Source organism: Patella vulgata, chromosome 3 (genome assembly GCF_932274485.2).
Source record: "Patella vulgata chromosome 3, xgPatVulg1.2, whole genome shotgun sequence".
In the NCBI taxonomy this organism is placed as follows: Eukaryota; Metazoa; Mollusca; class Gastropoda; family Patellidae; genus Patella; species Patella vulgata.
Genome location: NC_065881.2, coordinates 81169494 through 81192587, shown reverse-complemented (window position 1 = coordinate 81192587; position 23094 = coordinate 81169494). Strand labels below are relative to the sequence as shown.

Below are 23094 nucleotides of genomic sequence, written 5' to 3'. Positions count from 1 at the left end.
TTGTGTCAAAAATAAAAAGGCTTGATAGATTATTAAGATGTATTACCACCTGCCATAATAAAGGTTAGGCCTACATGATGTAGAGTTATAGTTTAAGAACACCACACAGTCAATAATACACATTTATAAAAACATTTGTACCTGTTCAAATACTAATAGTTTCTAATGATTTCACAATTAAGTAGAGTACTGGGGTCATGACTATTAATAACAGTTTTATGTCTATGTGTAGTATTAACAACAGTCTACACAAATACTGTACTGGGATATACATGTATACATGAAGGCCTGGTTTGCTGTGCTGTGTGCATATTAATTTGGTTGATGCCAGTTTACTGGTTCACAGTTTACTCGTCCACAAGGTATTGGTTGTGTCCACAAGACAATTAAAGCATCACACAAATAGGAAAGACGTGATGTAATCGCTCTGGAATTGCGATAGTCTGCCAACTGACGTCATTAATATTATACTTATATCAAACACTATGAAAACCACGTGGATACAATGAAATGAAATGTTGTTTAACGTCCTACTGTTTTGCTCTGACTGGACTATTGAAGACGAACATATGCCATACAGTGTGCTATGAGGGATATTTTTCCCAGACAGTGGCACTACTGCCTACTCTTATATCAAATAAAGTCGGTCATTGAGTCGACTGGCGTGGTTTCGAATCCCCGGTTGTACGTGACAAGGAGTAGGGTCGCCTGTCCAACCTCGTGGGTTTCTTCGGGTCCTCCGGTTTCCTCCCACTGCTAAAGACCCCTACGCGCAAGCGAATTATTGAAATAAAATTAAACCATGTTAGTCCCAAAATGACCTAGTTTGTGTCGAGTTGTCATTAAACGCCATTTCTCTCTATCTCTCTCTCTCTCTCTCTCTCTCTCTCTCTCTCACTTTCTCCATGCAAAAACTGGACATGGTTATTTTTTTTTTTATATACAATGATTATGCTACTTTAAAGATACATTATGTAAGATTTGGATAAAGAGCTTGATGTTCTTGCTATAATAAGGGGATCACGGTGGCTAAGTAGGCAAGGCGCTGGCTCGCTAGCCTGGAGGTCGGGTGTTCGATCTCTGCATTGGCCGAGAAAGTTCATCCCGATTTTCCGGCGTGGTTCTCCCTTATCAGTGATGCAGGACGGAGGGGCTGACAAGGACAGCTGTCTAGCTAGTCGTTGGGATTGTACGAAAAACCGAGGTCCCTTGTACTCATTGGCGTGCACGTAAAAGATCCCTTGACAGTTGGAATTCGATATAAGAGTAGGCCGTAGTGCCGCTGTCCGGGCAAAATTTCCCTCATAGCACACTGTATGGCGTATGCCCGTCTTCATTAGCCCAGTTCGGAGCAAAACAGTAGGACGTTAAACCCCATTTCATTTCATTTCATTTCTTGCTATAATAGCTCAAAATTAAATTAATTAAAATTTCATTCAAATTACATTAAAATCTGACTTAAGATATGTTTGTTTGAAGATGTACATCAGGGGCGGATCCAGAGGGGGGGTTTGGGGGGTCGAAAACCCCCCCTGCTCAGCTACATAAAAAATTTGTAAATCAACACTTTTTATGAGAAAAGTTTCTCGGTCGTGTGCTTTATCCTTTATCGTCAGATGTGGGACAGGATGGGCACTCAAAGCACGAGATAATGATATAGACATTATGTGATATCACAATTAATGCTTTGCATCCATGAAATTGAATCACAATGTCATTGTATTAATTCATAATAAAAATTGACGTCAAACGAGATGTTGAATTTCTCTGTTTAAAAAGCTCAATGTGTATGTATTAACGTCAAAATGACGATAGAGACCATGTGGGGGGGGGGGGGAGATACATTGTCTCAGGAACCTGGCAAACCCCCTCCTGCAAAAATTCCTGGATCTGCCCCTGTACATGTAGCGCAGATCTTTATTATCATAGCAACGATACTTAAAAACCTAAGGACTAAGTCTCAATTATCCATTTTGTCATAAATTTAAATCTTGCAGGTGTTCAAATCCTTGTCATCCGATTATCTAGTGAGTAGATTATAGACTTGCCATGTGAATAAATGCCTAAATAATAATTTTTATAAGATTTAAAGCCAGAAAAAAGACCTGTAATAGTCAGATTTAGCTCTCTACATAATCCATCTTTAATGTCTCAACAATAAATCTTACGGTCAGTATAACCACGGAATTCAAAACATAGATTGTCTATACCAAGCAGACGTACTTAATTGTATAACCAACAAAAAGTCACGAGACAATCTCTCAGACTGTGTAATTTACTGCGGACCAATAATTATTCATTAGTGACAGAAAGTTCCATCGACAGCTAATCTTTATTGATGTTCCTTGACCTTTAATAAGTTTTAAAGGAACAGAAATAGATAATCCCATTCGACTGATATTTGTTGTATGGGCGTCCTCGCAAGCAGATAAAGGGACATAATTTATAGGCGAGGCGGTCCCACGTGACCTCATTGTTTACCTTATAGCACAGTTTTCCTGTACATTCATTACAAACTCGTGTGTTGACAAACGTTAGTTTTTGTTGTTAATATGGAATTTAATCCCGATACGGTTCTCTTACCATCGATAAGGTCACGTGGAACCGAGTTTTTACTAGCGACACCTGGTGGGAATTCCTATCATTTCATTTTCACTTTCCAGTAACAAACTGTTAAGATTTGATCTGTTTTTAATTGATAAGTGTCTCAAGTTATTGTTATCTAATCAGGCATATCAATCAAATTCTTTCTTTATAATTATTTTATTGGCTAGTTAAGAGGTCACATGGGGTCAGGCAGAATACAGGTCTCTTAATCATGTTTCGAGCTCATATAAAAAGAAACTGAAACGTAAAATACGATATGGATACCATTTTAATAAATAAACATCTTCAAGACTGGGTGGTTGAATAATTACAGACCTGGCCCTCTAAGAGGCTACATGTATGTACATGTATCCCATTGACCTAGAGGGGTGTGTGTGTGTGAATGGCCAAATGGTTAGCACATGCGCTCTGTATCATATGATCTGTCATTGAGTTAACTGGCATGGCTTTGATTCCCCGGTTGTACATGACAAGGAGTAGGGGGCCCCTGTCCAATCTCGTGGGTTTTGTCCAGGTCATCCAGTTTCCTCCCACTGGCAAAGACCCCCTACGCACAAGCGAATTATTGAAATGAAATTGAATCATGTGTTAGTCTCGAAATGACCTAGTTTGTGTCAAGTGGACTGGATATTAAACCCAATCTCTCTCTCTCTCTCTCTCTCTCTCTCTCTCTCTCTCTCTCTCTCCATAGATCTAGTGATCCAAATTTTAACTATTTTATTTTGCAAACTCTATATTTACTATCCATTTGTCATAGTGCAGCCAATGACATTACAATTACACCTTTTTGGTTTCAATTCCACCTTAAAAGATCTTGATTTACTGAGTGGTCATACATATACATGTATATGACACCAAAATAACTGATAATCAATCATAAGTGCTTTAACAAGATAATGAGTGCACATATTGTGTGTGTATTAATACACTACATCAACCATAGCCATGTATTTATATAAAACAGTGTATAAAATGATTATAACAATAAGATTGTTATGTATTAAACGATACATTATGTAAGATTTAGATAAAGAGTTGGCTGTTCTGGCTATAATACTGTAGTTTAAAGATAGATTAACTAAAATGAATATACATGTATGTGTACTGGTATTGAAAATGTCAGTCAAATTGATTTATTCTGAGCGAAGTTAAATTTTCTTGATTGTCACGTAGGCCTACCATTGCTACATTTATCGAAAATATGTCAGGCATTTTCTAATCCACTTAATATCTCAGCCATCCTATGGTGTAGGCTTGTCATATGAATAAATGTCTAAATAGTTTATATAACATTTGAAGACATAAATAGATCTTCAATAGGCAGATTTAGCTTTTACATAATGGATCTTTTAAAGTATTTCTTCTTGGAGTTAACCTTTGTAATATAAATGAAAGCAAAATGTATAGATTATTTTACAACATGATCATTTAAAAGTAGAATATTTATGTGAGCAGCAGGGTACGTTTTGGATTAAAATCATTATTTCTAAAAACTGTAAATTTAGACAATCTCAAATATGAACATTTTTAATGCAGTTTATGAATGTAAAATTATATTTGAAGTCTGTCCTTAAAGTGGCAATAAGGCTATGCAAGCCATAAAACTTTGTCACACTAATTGTCGAAAAATATCAATTAGGAAATAAATTGTAATAGTTTAAGCTCTGGTACATGCAATAACTGATTAGATAATGGTCGTTGTTTATCTAAATAATATTGATATATTGGCCGTGAAGGATCATCAGGATTTTATGGCGTGGTTCCCCCTTGTCAGTGGTGCGAGATGGAGGGCCTGACAAGGAACAATGTATAGGTCCCATCATGTACAGTACATGTATGTTGTGTGCATGTAAAAGAAACCTTGGCAGATGGAATTCGTAATAAGAGTAGGCTGTAGTGGCGTTTTCCAGACAAAATTTACCTCATAGCACACTGTATGGCATATGTCCGTCTTCATTAGCCCAATATAGGAGCAGAACAGTAGGACGTTAAACCACATTTCACATTATTCTGTAAACAAAGTTTAGAATTTCAAGTTTTCAAATATATTTGAGAAATATTGAGGTTTGTAAGATTCAGTTCGGGGGGTTGGCCTGTCATTGACTCAAGTGGTGCAGTTTCGATTCCCCGCTGACAAGGAGTAGGGTTGCCTGTCCAACCGCGTGGGTTTTCTCCGGGTCCTTCGGTTTCCTCCCACTGCTAAAGACCCCTGCGCTCAAGCGAAATATTGAAATTAAAAATTGAACCATATGTTAGTCCCAAAATGACTTAGTTTGTGGCGAGTGGACCTTAAATCCCATCTCTCTCTCTCTCTGTCTCTGTCTCTGTACATAAAGGTAGCCATAATATATATTAGTCCCGAAATGACCTAGTTTGTCTCCATTGGACCTTAAATCCCATCTGTCTGTCTCTGTCACTCTCCCTCTGTCTCTCCCCCCCCCACCCCTCTATCTCCTTCTGTAAGAGTCAGTATTGTACATGTAAGAATGTAGGTAGCCATAATATATGTTTAACTGCATATGAGGACTGGATGTGGTTGATTTATATAAAATAATATTGCCACTTTAAATACATGCTTGTTTTAACTATAAAAAGATTAATTTTGAAGGACAAAGAAAGAGTTGTATCTATGTACATGTAGGTGATATCAAAGTCAATTAACTTCAATCAGCATAAAAACATTTCTTTAGAAAAGTGCACATCTTTAGTCTAAGTGTACTTTGTTTTTTAAAAAATTAATTACAGTATCTTTGTGTGAAATACTTAAAAATTAAAGTTAAACAATTTTTTTATATAAAAAAAAGGTTGTGTAATCTATGTTGAAACAATTAACTATATTTTATTTGTTTCTAGACAATAAATGACAACATCCGAATATTCTTTACAGGCTGTTGTTTCACTCTTATTAGCGAGTCTTGGCTGAATTCATACAAACCTATTGCTGTCTGTCTACAACTACATGTAGCTTTGCTTCAGTACAGACACTAAGCTAGATGACTGACATTTTGATTCCTAAATCGACAATCTTGGTTGAAAACACTAACTATTATGCTTCGTTAATTGTGAGAAGTATTTATTTCGCTTCCATTTAATTTAATAGAAAATGTTTATTTAATCTTAGTGTGTATGACAGACGTGTAACAGAGTAAAACTGCATTACAAAATAATATACTAATTTTTATACGCCCACATTGAAATGTGGTCGTATATTGTCTTCGCCCCCATCCGTCCAGCGGTCCGGCGTCCACAATTGCTTGTGGACGCTCTAGTTAGATATGGTGGTCCATCGGGGCAGAGATTTATTCTCGAAGTAGTTAGTTCTCTGTGTGTAGAATGGACTGACTTTGGAAAAAATATATTTGAGAGACTAGCGACATTTAGAAGTAAAAGTCCTGCTTGAAGAGACATTTACCAATCTTCTATAGCTCAGTTGGGGCAGAGAAATAGGACATTAAACATCATGTATTTTACTTCATTTTAGGTACATGTACATGTAGGTGAGTGGTCGAATGGTCTAATGTATGCGCTTTAAAGTATAAGGTCTTTAATTGAGTCGGATGGAGTGGTTTTGATCCCACTATGCAGTAAGATTAAAATGAGTAGGGTAGCCTGCTTAACCTTGTGGTTTTTCTCCAAGTCCCACTGCTAAAGACCCATATATGCTAGCTAATGATTGAAATAATATTGTACTGTGTGTCAGTCCTGTAATGATCTAGTTTGTGTTGAGTGGACATAAAACCCCATCATACCAGGGCCCTTATTCACGAAAACTTAAACTAAGATACAATCGAAATTTTAAGAAATACTGCAATTCGATTGGCTGACCAGTAAAATCAATTTGCATATATCCAAATCCAATGAAGTTGCAGTATTTCTTAAAATTTTGGTTGTAATTTAGTTTAAGTTATTTGTGAATAAGGGCCCAGAACAAATACAAAATCCAAGACCATAAATAATCACGCAATGGCTTTGATTTAGGAGGAAAATAAAGCACTTACTGATCTGAAGGATTTTATTTTAATATGAGAGACAGACATTCTATATTTAGAATTTTATGTCCACAAATTAAGGGTTTAGATAAAAAATAAAGTATTGGAATGGTTTTAGTTGGTCTGATATGTGTGTTTTATTACTAGTGGGACAATTAAATATGTTTTAAAAGTAAGTGGAAGATAAAAGAAAAGCTACTGGTATTTTAAAATTAATTTTGGGTTCTTTGGGGATTTGATCAATAAATAAGCCCCTCAATTATTGTTTGTGACATTTTGTTAGATTTTCAGAACTTAAATATTTGGAACTTAAAACTTTTGGGAAGAGCTAATAAATAGAGATGGACAAGGGGGGGTTGGATGGCCGAATGGTTAGCACGTGCATGCTGTATCATAAGGTCTGCCATGGAGTCAATTGACCGGGTTTTGATTCCCAGGTTGTATGTGGCAAGGAGTAGGATTGCCTGTCCAACCTCGTGGTTTTCTCAGGGTCCTCCGGTTTCCTCCCACTGCTAAAGACCCCTACGCACAAGCGAATTATGAAATAAAATTGAACCATGCGTTAGTCCTGAAATGACCTAGTTGGTGTCGAGTGGATGTTAAACCCCATCTCTCTCTCTCTCTCTCTCTCTCTCTCTCTTAGAGATGGACAAAGTTCTAATTGAGGTTGTATAGGATTTTGAAACCTTTGTCAACTATGATATTCTGAAAGTTGAATATCTAGAAAGAATGTTAGCAGGGCTGGATTCACACTGGTCAGCAGTGAATTTTCACTAGGCCGCTAAAATCACTGATAAGGATGACATCGATGCAACTTAATGAGCCAGAAATATTAACTTTTTTCCCCCGACAAATTAAATTCTAAAACATTTTTTTTATGTATTAGAAAAATAAATAAAGGCGTTTGATGTATTTGTAGGTAAAAATTATTTCCTATTTAGTGTAAATGGGTATTAAAATGAGTAAAAGTCTCCATTCTGCCCGAACTAGAACGTCTTATGTAAACAATGCACGCGCCATTGAGCCAATGATTGACGCCGCGTGATGAGACGTCACATGTTAAAGGTACCGTAGTCATCTTTTACAGAGATATTAGAAGACTTTCGTAATCCTCTGTGAAACAGATTTGGCTGGATTAAGTATGAAGCAAAATCACCCGTTTTGTAACTGTTACATGTAGGTGACAAATTTAAAGTATGTAATTTAAAATTAAGAACTTTTAATGAGCTTTTGATTGTTTTTCTCCTTTTGATGTGGATTAAGCAATGAAAGATTAGATATTGTTTGAAAAATACATATTTCAATCTTTGGTTGTAATCAATTTTGAATTCTTCAGGTGGGATTGTGTAAAATATATGAATATTTGGAAATTAAGAGTTTTAAATTTCAGTATTAAAGTAACAATGCATTATTTGCATTTTTTGCTAATATAATTATGAAATTTTTTATGACTTAATACATACTAAATATGTACCGTATTCAGATTGTTTATTTAACATTTAATTAAGAAAATAAAATAAAAAAACCAATGCTAGATAATCCCCCGGCCTAGATTCAATCTGATTTAAAGGACAATATTGGTGCCAGTCATTATCACATATGTAATAGAGCTGGTTAAACACGTTCTAAATATAATTTTAACACAGAGATCATTGCTACGATAGCTGAGTAATACAGGTTTCCTAAATCGGAAGTCACAAACGCCAAAGGAAAACACGATTCATATCTCTATATACATGTAACTGAATTATGTGACGAGTGATAACAGATACCCGGTCGAATTTCTGCTCACTAATAATTCCTTCGAAGACCAAAAGTTGTTGTGTGAGACTGTGAGAGGATATCTGACAATTCATAAAAAGAATTGACTGCCACTAGATAAGAGAACTTGAAAGAAAAACAGAAAAAGTCTGTGCATTACCATGTTTTTATATGGTATAGAATGAATATAAACAAGGGAATGTACGGACTATTTCTATTTTTCTCGTGTTCTCTTATCTAATGACATTCAATTACTTTATTGAATTGTCAGGTATCCTCTTACAGTCCCATATAGCAACTTTTGGTCTTGAAAGGAATTATTAGTGAGCAGAAATTCGGCTGTGTAACTGTTATCACTCGTCACATCAGTCAGTTATATAGAGGGATTACTCGTGTTTTCCTTTGGCGTTCGTCACTGCCGATTCAGGAAACCTGTATTACTCAGCTATCGTAGCAATGATCTCTGTGTTAAAATTATATTTGGAATGTGTTTAACCAGCTCTATCACATATGTGATAATGACTGGCACTAATATTGTCCTTTAAAATAAACCCATCAATTCGGTTCGCCCACAACAAAAAGACAGCGATCCATAAATCGATGAAATTTCAATTCATTATGTCTTTGTAAATACTGAACAGATTGAACCATTTGGGTCTGATATTCCTATTAGTTGGGGATGGGGTTGGATGGCGGATGGTTAGCATGTGCCCGTTGTGTAATAAGGTCTGTCATTGAGTTAACTGGCATGTTTTCGATGCCACGGTTGTACGTGACAAGGAGTAAGGTCGTCTGTCCAGCCTCATGGATTTCCTCCCACTGCTAAAGACCCCTAAACGCAAGCAAATTATTGAAATAAAATTGAACCATATGTTAGTCCCAAAATGACCTAGTTTATGTCGAGTGGACATTAAACCCCATTTCTCTCTATCTCTCTCTCTTCTTTTAGAGATTAAACTTTTACAATATTGTAGTTATCAAGGGATAACACCACTAGACTTTAATTACCAAAGTAAAAGTGTATTTCTTACATGTAGATCTACAGGTCTTACAGGATGTATATAATGTTTCAAGCAGTTTACATGTAGTAGCAAACATGCTTTTAAAGGATCTACATGTAAACCTGTTTTATTTGTTTGAGACAAGCTGATGTGTTAGTTTAATGAGTGATGGGACAAACTGTCAAACTCTATATGCTTATACAAGCAGAATAGTAGGATATTATTATTAAACACCATTTCATTTCTAAACTTGTATTTATACTAGATATTAAATTTCTATTTCAAAGGCAGGACGGGGGGGGGGGGGGGCTTGCAAGGGTAGCACTAGCTGTCTAGTCATTCGGATGAGATGTACACATTGGCGTGCACGTAAAAGATCCCTTGACAGTTGGAATTCGATGTAAGAGTAGGCCGTAGTGCCGCTGCCCGTCTTCAATAGCCCAGTTTGGAGCAAAACAGTAGAACATTAAACCCCAGTTCATTTTCTATTTCAAAGTCGCTCATTTTCTAAATTTAATTTTTGCCTTACTGTGTCAACAGAAGAAGATAAAATCGGTGATATCTCAGTGACGTAAAATATGTCACCGAAAAGTCAACATATAAAATCCATATTAACCCAAATCAATAACTTTAAGGTTATCACTTCTGTTAATTGTCGTGACGTTAAAAAGGGCGAACAGGTTATTTAATCTATATATCACAAACAGGGATACAATTACACATTTCTTAATAAAAACACAAGCAGGATGTTGTGTCCTCCTTTATTATTCAAACTGTTACATTTATATCATCTATAACAACACTATAATCTGATTCTCTCCAGTTCAGATTTCACTCCGTATAGGGCAGATGTTTTCATATGGCATTCAATTCAATAACATTGCATTTAAGCCTTTGTGGTGTTTTGTTATAATGCAGACATTACAGATATACATAAAGGGTATTGCACCTGAAACGTCGACCCATTAAACAATCTTCTACTTCTACAAGTCTGTTGTGTATTCTGTTGAGCGGGGATTCTTTAATTTTATACACATTTACATGTAGTATTATATGTATAAAGGGTATTTAGTGGAAGTGATAATATAATAACAGATAGCTTTATGGATAATTTTCACTAGGTTTATTAACCACAACGTTTCAATGAGAGCGGGGTTGGATGGTTAGCACTTGGGTGCTGTATCATGAGGTCTGTCATTGAGTCACCTGGCATGGTTTCGATTCCCCGGTTGTATGTCACAAGGAGTAGGGTCGCCTGTCCAACCTCGTGGGTTTTCTCCGGGTCCTCCGGTTTCCTCCCACTGCTAAAGACCCCGAAACGCAAGCAAATTATTGAAATAAAATTGAATCATGTGTTAGTCCCGAAATGACCTAGATTGTGTCGAGTGGACGTTAAACCCCATTTCTCTCTCTCTCTTTCTCTCTCTGTTTCAATGAGGGTACTCTCATCTTTTTCAAGCAATGACATATCTGTAATATGTCTGTATTTTAATATAACAAAACTATAGCCTATACACCTTCGATAGAAGGCAATATCTCGTATTAACTACCTTGGATATTTCGGCACTAATTTCAATTGGGTATTTACCCAGCTTGAGAGTCTATCAGATTCCTTGATCATCGCGAATACCAAGTCAAGCGCTTTCCAGCTAAAATGTCTGCCTGTGATCATCGAGTTGCAAAGTTCAAGGTTCGTTCAATGTCGAGGTTTTCGTGGAGGTCGCTATATTTGATTTGAGGGTGTTTGTGTCGCAACCTCTGATTGGACGCTACTGTTCACCTGTGTGCAGTAAATGGAGATAACGTAGCTATAAGTTTGGGAATTGTAACGCAATTTAGCAACGTCTAGATGTTGTAAAACTCACAGTCGTTGCTTCAGGAACATTATACAGCAAGGGCTTCAATGCAGTGATATTAAAGGCAAAATTATGTTTATAGACCTGTTGAAAAAAAGATTAATAATAAAATTATGACTAGTATAGATTCTTCTGAATCTTTCCTCCTGCATCTGCATGCATTATAACAAAACACTAGACAAACACTCGGGTAATACTATTATCGTGTAATTTAAAGGACAATATTGGGGTCAGTCATTATCACATACGTGATAGAACTAATTAAACATGTTCCAAATATAATTTTAATACGGAGATCATTGCTACGATAGCTGAGTAATACAGGTTTCCTGAATCGGAAGTGATGAACGCCAACGGAAAACACGAGTCATATCTCTATATAACTGACTGATGTGACGAGTGATAACAGATACATGGGCAAATTTCTGCTCACTAATAATTCCTTCCAAGACCAAAAGTTGTTGTGTTAGACTGTGAGAGGATATCTGACAATTCATAAAAAGAATTGACTGCCACTAGATAAGAGAACACGAAAAACCCCAGAAAAAGTCTGTGCATTACCATGTTTTTATAAGGTATAGAATGAATATAAACAAGGGAATGTACAACAACTTTTGGTCTGGGAAGGAATTATTAGTGAGCAGAAATTCGCCCATGTATCTGTTATCACTCGTCACATCAGTCAGTTATATAGAGGCATGACTTGTGTTTTCTTTTGGCGTTCGTCACTTCCGATTCAGGAAACCTGTATTACTCAGCTATCGTAGCAATGATCTCCGTGTTAAAAGTATATTTAGAACGTGTTTAACCACCACTATCACATATGTGATAATGACTGGCACCAATATTGTCCTTGAACCGTTTTCAAATAGGTCCATAAACATAATTTGAAAATGTTCAGATATTTGGATTGTTTATTTGAAATAAAAAATTGTCATCAAAATGCTGGAAGGTTCTCTTTTGGCTAATTTGAAATTATCTTAGGGACGCATGTGGATCCAAAATCCCAAATAATCGAGGTAGCTATTCGAAGGTCTATTCTCCACAGCACTTTTTCGGGGCTGCGGTGGTAGGGAACTGGCATCTCAGCTAGAAATTCAAGGGTTAGGTCCAGAAAAATCTTATGATTCTCACGTCTCAGGGGTGGCATTTTCTAGGCTATAATCGAAAATGTTTCAAGTTGTTCGGATGGGACAAAAAATTGACATCCATCCATGTATAGGGTGACCCACGCACCTACAGAAATACTGTCAACCGCTGATAGTTCGAAACTACCACTGAAGCGTGCACATTCGCCGTGTCAAGGCCAACTTTCTGACAGTATGATACTATAAATAGCCATGGCACGTGCAATTCTCTACAAATCTATCAACTATTACAGCCGTAAAAAAATTATTGTTGACGATTTTGAATAGCAGTAAAATTAAGCTTCTTGGTTATTACAGCAGATTTAGAAATTACGTTCGTTTCATTTTTTAAATCGCTTTATCATTAACTGTACCGTTAAGAGCGGCATCTTTTGGTTTAGTACAAATAATATCTCAGAAACACTCGGGTTAGACAGGAACACGATACTAGCAGTAGTTTCATTTTACTTTTACAAGCTTCTTAAAACAATTGTTGAGCTAGCTAACGTGCTCATTTCTAAATTCAATTTCTTGTTCTAGCTTTCTGTTATGTTTCGTAAAAAAGTAGTCTTGATTATCCCGACCTGTCAATCAGCCCTAGAATGGTCGATAGACTGGTTAAGCGAGACTAATTTCAAAACAAGGGCACGTAACCTATCTTTTACTCAAAAGTGTCTGGATGTTATGGACGACACATGGAACCAGTTTTCAGTCTATTATTTATAGATGATTAATGGTCATAGCTTATTAAGTACAACATGATCATTTATTTAGTGACTATAATTGTGTGAAACTGATTTTACTCAAAAGTGTCTGGATGTTATGGACGACACATGGAACCAGTTTTCAGTCTATTATTTATAGATGATTAATGGTCATAGCTTATTAAGTACAACATGATCGTTTATTTAGTGACTATAATTGTGTGAAACTGATTTGAGGCTTGGCATATATATAAATATTGTGGCGAAATTGTCGAGATATATGGAGATATTTATTTATGGTGGGTCACCCTACCATGTACACATGGGTACTGTACACGTAAATGAAACCTTGGCGGTTGGAATAGTAGGTGGACATGCAGCTCTGAGGGCTAAGTTCTACCCCTTGAAAATTGTCACCACGTTTTCATTACAAAATGATTAATTTTAATATAAATTATTTTATAGGTTATCTAAAGATGAAGGTTTCATAACTGATGGCCAAGGAAATTATTCGCTGGCTACAAAATGTAGTTGGTTGATAGATATACCAGAAGCCAATCAGACAGTGTGGTTTAAATTTTACGAGTTTGCAACTGAGTGTGGCTGGGATCATCTTTACATCCACGATGGGGACTCGAGTTTCTCCCCAGTTCTTGCTGCTTTCAGGTAATTTGGTTTTATTTTTTACTTTGAGGTTATGTTTTGAAACAACTTATACCTTTAAGACAAGTCTGGACATAAAACTGCTGTCACAGACTTTATCTGGTACAAATTATCACACAATGTACATATACATATACAAGCCTGAACATAAGGCAGCTGTACACAACGTACATGTACATATACAAGCCTGAACATAAGGCAGCTGTAAGGGGGGTTGGGATGGCCTAGTGGTCTAGAGTGTCACGCTTCGACCTCTAGTTGGCCGGTCACCTCTGGCTTGCGGCTGTGGTTTCGATCCCAGGTGTGAGCGTATGTGGCTTGGAGATAGGGGCGCCTTCTCAACCTCGTGGGTTTACTCCGGGTACTCCGGTTTCCTCCCACAGCAAAGACCCCTGCGCGTGCGCTAAGATCATTAAAATGAACTTGTCTGCGATATCACCTTCGGTGGAAGCGGACGTTAAACGCTAAGAACAACAACAAGGCAGCTGTACACAACGTGTATATATACAAGCATGGTCATAAGGCAGCTGTACAAGACGTACATATACAAGCATGGTCATAAGGCAGCTGTACACAATGTACATATACAAGCTTTGACATCTGTCAAACAGTTTGTCAGGCACAAATTATCACACAATTTTTATATTACATGTACATTGTATAAAGTATACATTGTGTCTGACAAAGTCTGTGACAGGTGCCTTATGTGCCTTTAAACTAAGTTGGAATAATTTATTTGTATTTGAATTCAGCCATCCACTGTCACCTTGAAAAGAATTGTAGTTAATTTTGAACAATATCATTAACAATAGTAAGCTTATTTAAAGTAATATTAGACTAAGTTTTTGATATCCTAGAACTGGGACTAAGACATGTATATGCAAGCATTAATTTGTTAAAATTCCTTGAAACAGGGGCGGGGCAGAAGATCTCCAAAAACCAATGCCCCTTTAATTGAAAAATATAAAAAAATTACTTTTGCACCGATGAAAAGTTTTTGATGTCCTGGAGACTGAGTATGCAGTGAAATATTCTTGTCCCTCGGTCGGTTTACATACTGCGTGCACTGAACATTAAATAAAGTTTGTTCTCTGTGTGCAGGGCTGTCGGTAATTTTTCACAGATGATTAGCAGCACTGCTAATCAAAAAGTCCAATTTTGCCAAATTTGATTAGCAAATTTAAAAATTGATTATCAGTTTTTATACGCCCACATTTTCATGTGGACGTATATTGTCGTCGCCCCTGTCCGTCCGTCCGTCCGTCCACAATTGTTTGTGAACAGTCTACAGGTCACAATTTTTATCCGAATTCAACGGAACTTGAAACATAGGTTTATCACCCTAAAATCTCGGTTCCTTTCGATATTGGCATGTATCGGACTGTAACTTCATGGATTATGGCCCCTGATTGTACGAAAAATCACATTTTTAGCTTGTGAACACTGTAGAGGTCACAATTTTTATCCGATTTGGTTTAAACTTGAAATGTATGCTTATAACCCAAAGATCTCGGTTCCTTTCGACATTCGCGCATATCAGAACGTAACTTCCTGAATTATGGCCCCTGATCGTCCGAAAAATCGCGTTTTTAGCTTGTGGACCCTATAGAGGTCATAATTTTTATCAGATTTAAAAAAACGTATTATTAAATCACCGTTACACCTTAATAACGACTGAGTTCGAATTTTGTGAAAATCGGCCCAAAACTGACAGACAAAATGGCCGCCCTTCATTCTTAAATAGCGTAAAAATATGGTATATCAAGGTTGTGGACCCTATAGAGGTCACAATTTTTATCCGATTTTGTTGAAACTTGAAATGTAAGTTTATAACACAAAGATCTCATGATCAGCTCCTTTCGATATTCGCGCATATCGAATTGTAATTTCCTGAATTATGGCCCTTGATTGTAGGAAAAATCACTTTCTTGTTAGCTTGTTCTCTATCCATCTCTCGAAAATGTGGGCGTATCCTGCTGGCAGCCGCTGGTTCTGTTTCAACATAAAACACCTAAATAACAAGATTATTTTAATTTTAATTTATAACAAATGATTAGATTTTATTATTACGATTTTTTTTAGAATTTTAGCACTGCTTCAGGTAGCTGTGAACATTTCTGAATGTAGACTTTTGGTTAGGCCTTATGTCTGAAGCCAATTCGTGGCAGTTGCTTCCGAAGTCCCACTCATATTCTTATTTCTTCGTTAGAAAACAATTTCGTCTGCTTTTTTTTTTTATTGTGTGTTACTATTTTTGTTCAATTGGACGCACACAGTATTTTACAAGTAATCTCGATTAACTAGACGCACGCGATATAAACAATAATATTTTACGGGAATTCTTACTTTGATTTCTCATTTTACAATACTTTTACACATATTTATTTTTTATATTTTATTTACAATACGGTACGTGGGGGATACATTGAATTTATTTTTTTTCAAATTGAATACTGATATAATTACTCGAAATTGACATGTCTCGCAACATGAGTGTTACTACTTGATTCCTTATTTCCGGTTTAATAGTCACAATTCATAGAGTTATGTCCCTGTATTATATATAGTATAATGAATTGAGTCTGGGTAGTTCGAGAAGAAAATGTCACATGGAGAATTCAGTTTTGTTTATAAAATTTATTTGATATTTTATACACTTTGAAAGTGTTGAGAAATGTGGATAAATCTTCGTGTCAATATCCAAAATGACAGAGCAACGGACAAAATATGTATCGCAATTTGCACTGCGATACTGGTTGTCAGCAGCCCTGTCTGTGTGTCATATTGACAAATATTCTGTAATATAATGTAGGCCTGTTATTGAATTTAATATTTGTATATATTTAGTGGTTTGTATTTTAAATTTAATATTTGTACATTGTATATTTTCATAAGTTTAATATTTGTATATTTTCATTAGTTTAATATTAAATTTGATATTTGTATATTTTTAGTGGTTTAATATTTGTTTATTTTCATTAGTTTGATATTAAATTTGATATTTGTATGTTTTTAGTGGTTTAATATTTGTTTATTTTCATTAGTTTGATATTAAATTTGATATTTGTATATTTTCATTAGTTTAATATTAAATTTTATATTTGTATATATTTACAGTGGTTTAATTTTAACCAGAAACAATAATTCTGATGTTGGGTTTGCTGCCAGTGTATCCAGTAGACATATGTATATACATTTTTCTAGTGATGCTGCCTACACCATGGCAGGTTTTAATATCTCATACAGGTTGGTTAATTTTATATTAAAAAAAAAATGTGTTTTATATTGCTTGATGATGATGAATTGTCATATTTTCATATCTTTACATAGCTGGGGACTTATCCAAGAAAATTTGAATTATAAAATATTTTTTGAACATAGCTTTTTCATTGGCTAATATTCTGTAAATATTTTTATTTTTGCGAATATAGCCAGTAGTTAAGTAAAAAAACTAAAACCCCACCAAATCTATATATATATATATATATATATATATGTGAGAGAGAGAGAGAGAGAGAGAGAGAGAGAGAGACAGAGAGAGAGAGAGCGCAAATTAATATACATTTTATCAAGTACATTGGGGGAGATCAAAATAGCAGTGATATTGGGGGAGAGGGGAATATCTTTAGGTCACAAGGTACATGTATGTCAAGGAAGGAATTATTATTGAGCAGAAATTCGCCGGTATATCTGTTATATATCCGTTATCACTCGTCACTCAGTTATATAGAGAGATGACTCATGTTTTCCTTTGGCGTTCGTCACTTCCGATTCAGGAAACCTGTATTACTCGGCTATCGTAGCAATGATCTCTGTGTTAAAATTATATTTGGACTGTGTTTAACCAGCTCTATCACATATGTGATAATGACTGGCACCAATATTGTCCTTTAGTTTAAAGAAATGATCTAGGTTTAACTCCTTTAGATAAAATAATTGATATATTGCTAGTGTAAAGATTTTATGACTTAATATTATAAGTAGATTATTTTATCCTATCTATAAATATGTAACCTTATCTCAAGTTATTATAAATAATACTTCATCTGACATCTTTATTGTTTATTACATCCTTATTTAATTACGTCTTATTCTCCCCAACTACACCCACTTGTCTTGGCTTTTCTAGACCTTTCCGTGCATCACATGGGAGGGTTTAGAGACAATCCCCATCCCCACTTGTTCAAATGTTATTTCTGTTATGAGGCAATCCCCATCCCCAATCTACTTGTTCATATGTCATTTCTGTTATAAGGCAACCCCCATCTCTACCCCTCTTGTTCATATGCCATTTCTGTTATGATGCAACCCCCATCCCCACCCCACATCCTCACCCCACTTGTTCTAATGTCATTTCTGTTATTTGTCATAACTTTTTTCAAAATATAGGGGGTTATAATATTATTTATGATATTACTTTATCTGGTATTTTATTACATCCTTTATTGCGCTACCCACTTGTTTATAGTTCTTTTGAGTGCATGGGTGGTTTGGAGGCATTGCGCCAGAATATTAGAATATGATTTTGCAATCTTGCTATTTGTGGCCTATGGCCATAGATTGGATTAATTGGAATTTCTTCCCTTTATTAAGCAAAACATAATGGGCTCAAGGCGGACAAGGCCACACCAGGTATCCTATTTATAGACAGCAGTGTTCATGTCGTCATTAAATTAGCTCAACATCATAAATAAAATTGTCTGTTTCGTTGGGTGTTATTTGTTGAATTGATTTGTGAGATGGCAAACTGTCATCGTTCACAATTTTATGTTTATAGATTTTAAAGGCCGATATAAAAGATTTTGTGTGTTTCACTTTAGACACATGTAAAATGTAAGCCAAAATTTAAACTAACATTAGTAAACACACTGATTTGAGATTTGTCTTATGAAATAAAAATTTAATCTAATAGAGCTTGTCCCATCACTAATAGAAGTAACATATCGGATCAAACAATTAAACACTTTATTCTAATAGATCTAGATCAAAGATGTTTAATAATTTTAAGGGGGGTTGGATGGCCGAATGCTTCGTGTGTACGTGCTGTATCATAAGGTCTCGCATTGAGTCACCTGGCGTGGTTTCGATTTCCCGGTTGTACGTGAGTCGTGACAAGGAGTAGTGTCGCCTGTCCAACTTTGTGTGTTTTCTCTGGGTCCCCCGATTTCCTCCCACTGCTAAAGACCCGTACGCGCAAGCAAATTGTTGAAATAAAATTGAACCATATGCATATGTTAGTCCCGAAATGATCTAGTTTGTGTCAAGTGGATGTTAAACCCCATTTCTCTCTCTCTCTTTCTCTCTCTTTCTCTCTCTCTCTCTCTCTCTCTAATAATTTTAAATTAAACTTTAATTTACTCACTTGTTTAAATAAAGTGTTATGGATAAAAGTAATTCAAGGGGCATAATAATGAGAGTTGATAAAGAGCTGACAGACCACCAGGTCTGGTTAGCGTGCCAGCATCTTACCCACTTAGCCACCATGACCCCCAGATATATTTAAGCTGTGGAAGATTTATATTTTACACAAAAACAATATACCATACTATTACATATTGTGCCTGATTATGATGTAGTAAACAAGAATAATCACATCAGTTGAATCAACCAAACATAAATACAAGTGAAAGTAGAATGTCTGGCCTGTGAAACTGATGTGTGTGTGTGTGTTAGATCGTTAGGTCTGTCATTGAGTCAAGAGGTGTGGTTTTGATTTGCCTGTCCAACTTAGTGTATTTTCTGTCAGATGTGGATCCAGCAGGTTGGCGCAGCCCCCCCCCCCCCGCTATTTTTTGCGGTGGCGAACAATTTTTTACTATATATTCTTGTGGGAAAGGAATTAACAGTCAGTTTAGGTTGGAAATCGTAATTTACTCCGAAATGAGTCGGTTGGTGACTTGGTTGGTTGCCCGTCAGTCCGCCAATCGAGGGCCGGGATTCGCACTCCCAAGTAGGGGCAGCACGCCCCCCCCCCCTTTCTGAAAATCCTGGATCGGCCCCTGTCTGTGACACCTCCGGTTTCCTCTCACTGCTAAAGACATCCAATTATTAAAATAAAATTGAACCATATACATATACATGTATTAGTCCTGAAATGTCGAGAGTGCTTTTTTGTAGCTTGTGGGGATTATTAATTAATGTAAGAAACCAAGTATAGTTAGTTTAAACAATATTTGATTCAATAAACTGAATTGGATTGAACAATAGGCAAGGGCCTATATAAGTTCTCTCCAAACATATAAAATAATTATATCTTATGTTTACAGCAAACAATGGTGGACATATGTATAGATAGTGAGTTACAAACATATATACATTTCTTGGAGTGTAATGTTTAGATATATATTATAATTACATGTATATGTTATTGTTGTTATTGTTATATTTTTAATAGCGTAACTGGTTGTTTTTTGGGATGTTCCGACCATGGAATATGTGATAATAATATTTGTAACTGTAACGAGGGTTTTACGGGTCAAGGATGTGAAACTACTGTCTGTCCGAACAACTGTTCATCTAACGGTGATTGTATTGGTGCCGTCTGCAAGTGTAAACCACAGTATAAAGGTACAGTAGCAAACTTTCATCGTTTTATTTTTGATTTCTTTCTTTTATGGTATTGAGGATGTTTCTCTTTGCTGGTGCCCCACTGTAACTCGCAAGCTATTAGTCAGAGTCCTTACGTAAGCAGGGGTTCCTAAAATAGTACAGGAACACAGTTAACTGATATGAAGTATTTAATATCCAGAATAGAAGTGATATCGTATTCTGGATGACTGCAATCTAGTTAAAACACAGATCCTATTTCGTTTCGTTTAAATAGTTCAAAATTTCGTTTTACTTGTCTTTACTACACTAGGATCTGGAAGAGTTGTTATTTAACTCGTGTTCTGAATGGTGTCAGGGATAAGCCAATGAACCGGTCTGTTACGGCGAGCTTTAGGCGTGTTTTGCACGGAACTGTGGGTAATCACTAGTAACATCAATGCTGATTGGTTAATCAAATGTCTGATATCATAGGGTCATAAGTCGGTCTTTTGACCCCTGACGTGACTCATCGCTATAACTTGTCAGATCTTCATGTAGTGTAGGCCATCGAAAGTATAAAAAACGAAACGAAATATAGATCTGTATTTTAATCAGATTGTGGATGACTGGGGTATATATATTATATACTAGTTTTGGTTACCATGTATATAAACTAATTAATTGTATAAAATAAGGTAGGCTTATCTATGAAAAGGATTAAAGAGAAAACCCAGTCAATACTTCATTGCTAACTGATATCCTAGGGATTAAGTAGTTATAGTTTAGCTAAATGCCAGTCCTTTGGAGTCTGGTCTGATTATAAAAGGTAAATCAGTCACTATAACATAGTCCTGATCATTATAATTCCTAAATCAATAAATCTGGGCCCTGTTTCACGAAATTTTAACTAAAGATAAAATCCAAATTTTAGTAGATACTTCAATTTTGATTGGCTAAGCACTAAAATCAATCTAATATTATCCAATCAAATTACTAAAATTTGGATTTTATCTTAGTTAAAATTTCGTGAAACCGGCCCCTGGTTACTATATCTTTTTGGATCAGGAACTGGTCAACAAGTTCTACTCATATTGTTCTTGTTATTTGTGGTGCTGCTCTTCCAAAAACAGCCTATTCTGCCAATTCAAGTATGACAGACATGCTTGTTCCTTGGGCAATTGCGCACTGAGTAAAGGATGTTAATTTTTGATATAATATCACGATTACAAGATAGCTGCGATGACGTCATAATCTAATCCAAGTCTATAATACGCTCATGTTTGTTTCCAAAATATTAGCACAAAAAACTTGTCATAGTCTGGCTTCTGCAATATCCATAAAATTATTTTATACACACTTTCCATTTTATTTATGTATCTGTGGAATTCAAATTTAGAAATCTGCTGACGAATAAGTAAAAATGTTGGTGTATTGATTAAGATTTTAGAGTCAGTAGGATTATAAGTAAAAATAAATAAATTAAATTCTGATAAATTAATCTTTTAAAATCTAATAAGTTTTTTCTGATAAGGTGAAAACGTACTATATGTATATTGTTTTATAGCCAATGTTTTTGTAAGATTGATAAATGATACTCTGATATAGTAGAACTATATTGTTTCTGGTACATTGTTTTATAGCCAGTGTATTTGTAAGATTAATAAATGATTATAGTGGAACTATATTGTTTCTGGTATATTATCATGTCTATTGGATGTTATCTGTCGCTATACAATTAATATCAATATTTAATTAACCAGTACAACAGATGTATGTCAATCTAACACTACTACTACCTGTTGAAATATCAATATTAATTATTATTACATTATTCATCAAACAGATATATTGATTCACACACTAATTACTACAGACTTATAAATCTTTCATATAAATTACACTAAACAACACATTATTAAAGATACATTATGTAAGATTTAGAGCTGGCCATTCTTGCTATAATAGTTCGAATATAGATAATGTAAAATGGATAATTTGAAAATTGCATTCAGATTACTCTATTGCGAGTGAAGATATTAGCCTTTGAAGGTTTGACAAGACGTGGCCAATAATTTCAACCACCGTACTGGTTGATCGAAGCTAAGTCTAGCTCCTCCATATTTAGCTTAAATCAAAATATGGCTGAACTGTTCTAATCTATTTAAAATAGAAGAAATCTGATGCCATCAAGAGTTGGTAATGTTTAAATAGATTCTGATATATACATACTGTTATCAGTATTCATGTTTATTATTCATATAAATTTATTAATTCTTTATGAACTGAGGTAACAATATGGATTTTAAAAACAAATATCTGTGGACATGTGCTGGTTGACTAACTATGGGGTCTGGGGTTCGATAACGGTTATGAACGAGAAAGTTTCTTGGGATTTGTTGGTGTGGTTTCTCCTTGTACAAGTTAGCGTCCATAATTTGAAATAAGAGAAACAGTAGTGCTGCAGTTCAGGCAAAAAATTTCACTCATGAAATATGCCTATCTTCAGTATCCCGAATGAATGATAAAAGTAGGACGTTTACCCCAGTGTTTCATTTACTTTTATGAAAAATATTCGTCAAATCTGATGTCTGATAACGAATAGATGAGAAAGAATTTCTATGAAGTGTTTATTTCTATATTCTACATATATAGCTACATTTAAATAAATTTATTAATAGTCTTGACATCTATCCCTCATTCTATACCGTTTGTTGTGGAATAAAACAGCAAATATATAGGTGACACATATTGTTAAAAATACCAGTTAACAAATTTCACAAATAGCTAATTCTATTATGTATAATCACCTTCATTATAGACATGAAATAGATATCAGTAGTTGAATGGATCCAAAGTAT

General features: G+C 35.3%; 1 protein-coding gene across 1 annotated transcript in view; it reads left to right on the top strand.

The window, feature by feature from the left end:
• LOC126815083 (attractin-like protein 1) overlaps nucleotides 1–23094 on the top strand; it is a 33492-nt gene that overhangs the window by 376 nt on the left and 10022 nt on the right. Inside the window, exons 2-4 of the mRNA XM_056099330.1 lie at nucleotides 13511–13711; nucleotides 16826–16954; nucleotides 20103–20275. Of these exons, the coding sequence (XP_055955305.1) occupies nucleotides 13511–13711; nucleotides 16826–16954; nucleotides 20103–20275 (503 nt within the window). The remainder of the gene's footprint in view (nucleotides 1–13510; nucleotides 13712–16825; nucleotides 16955–20102; nucleotides 20276–23094) is intronic.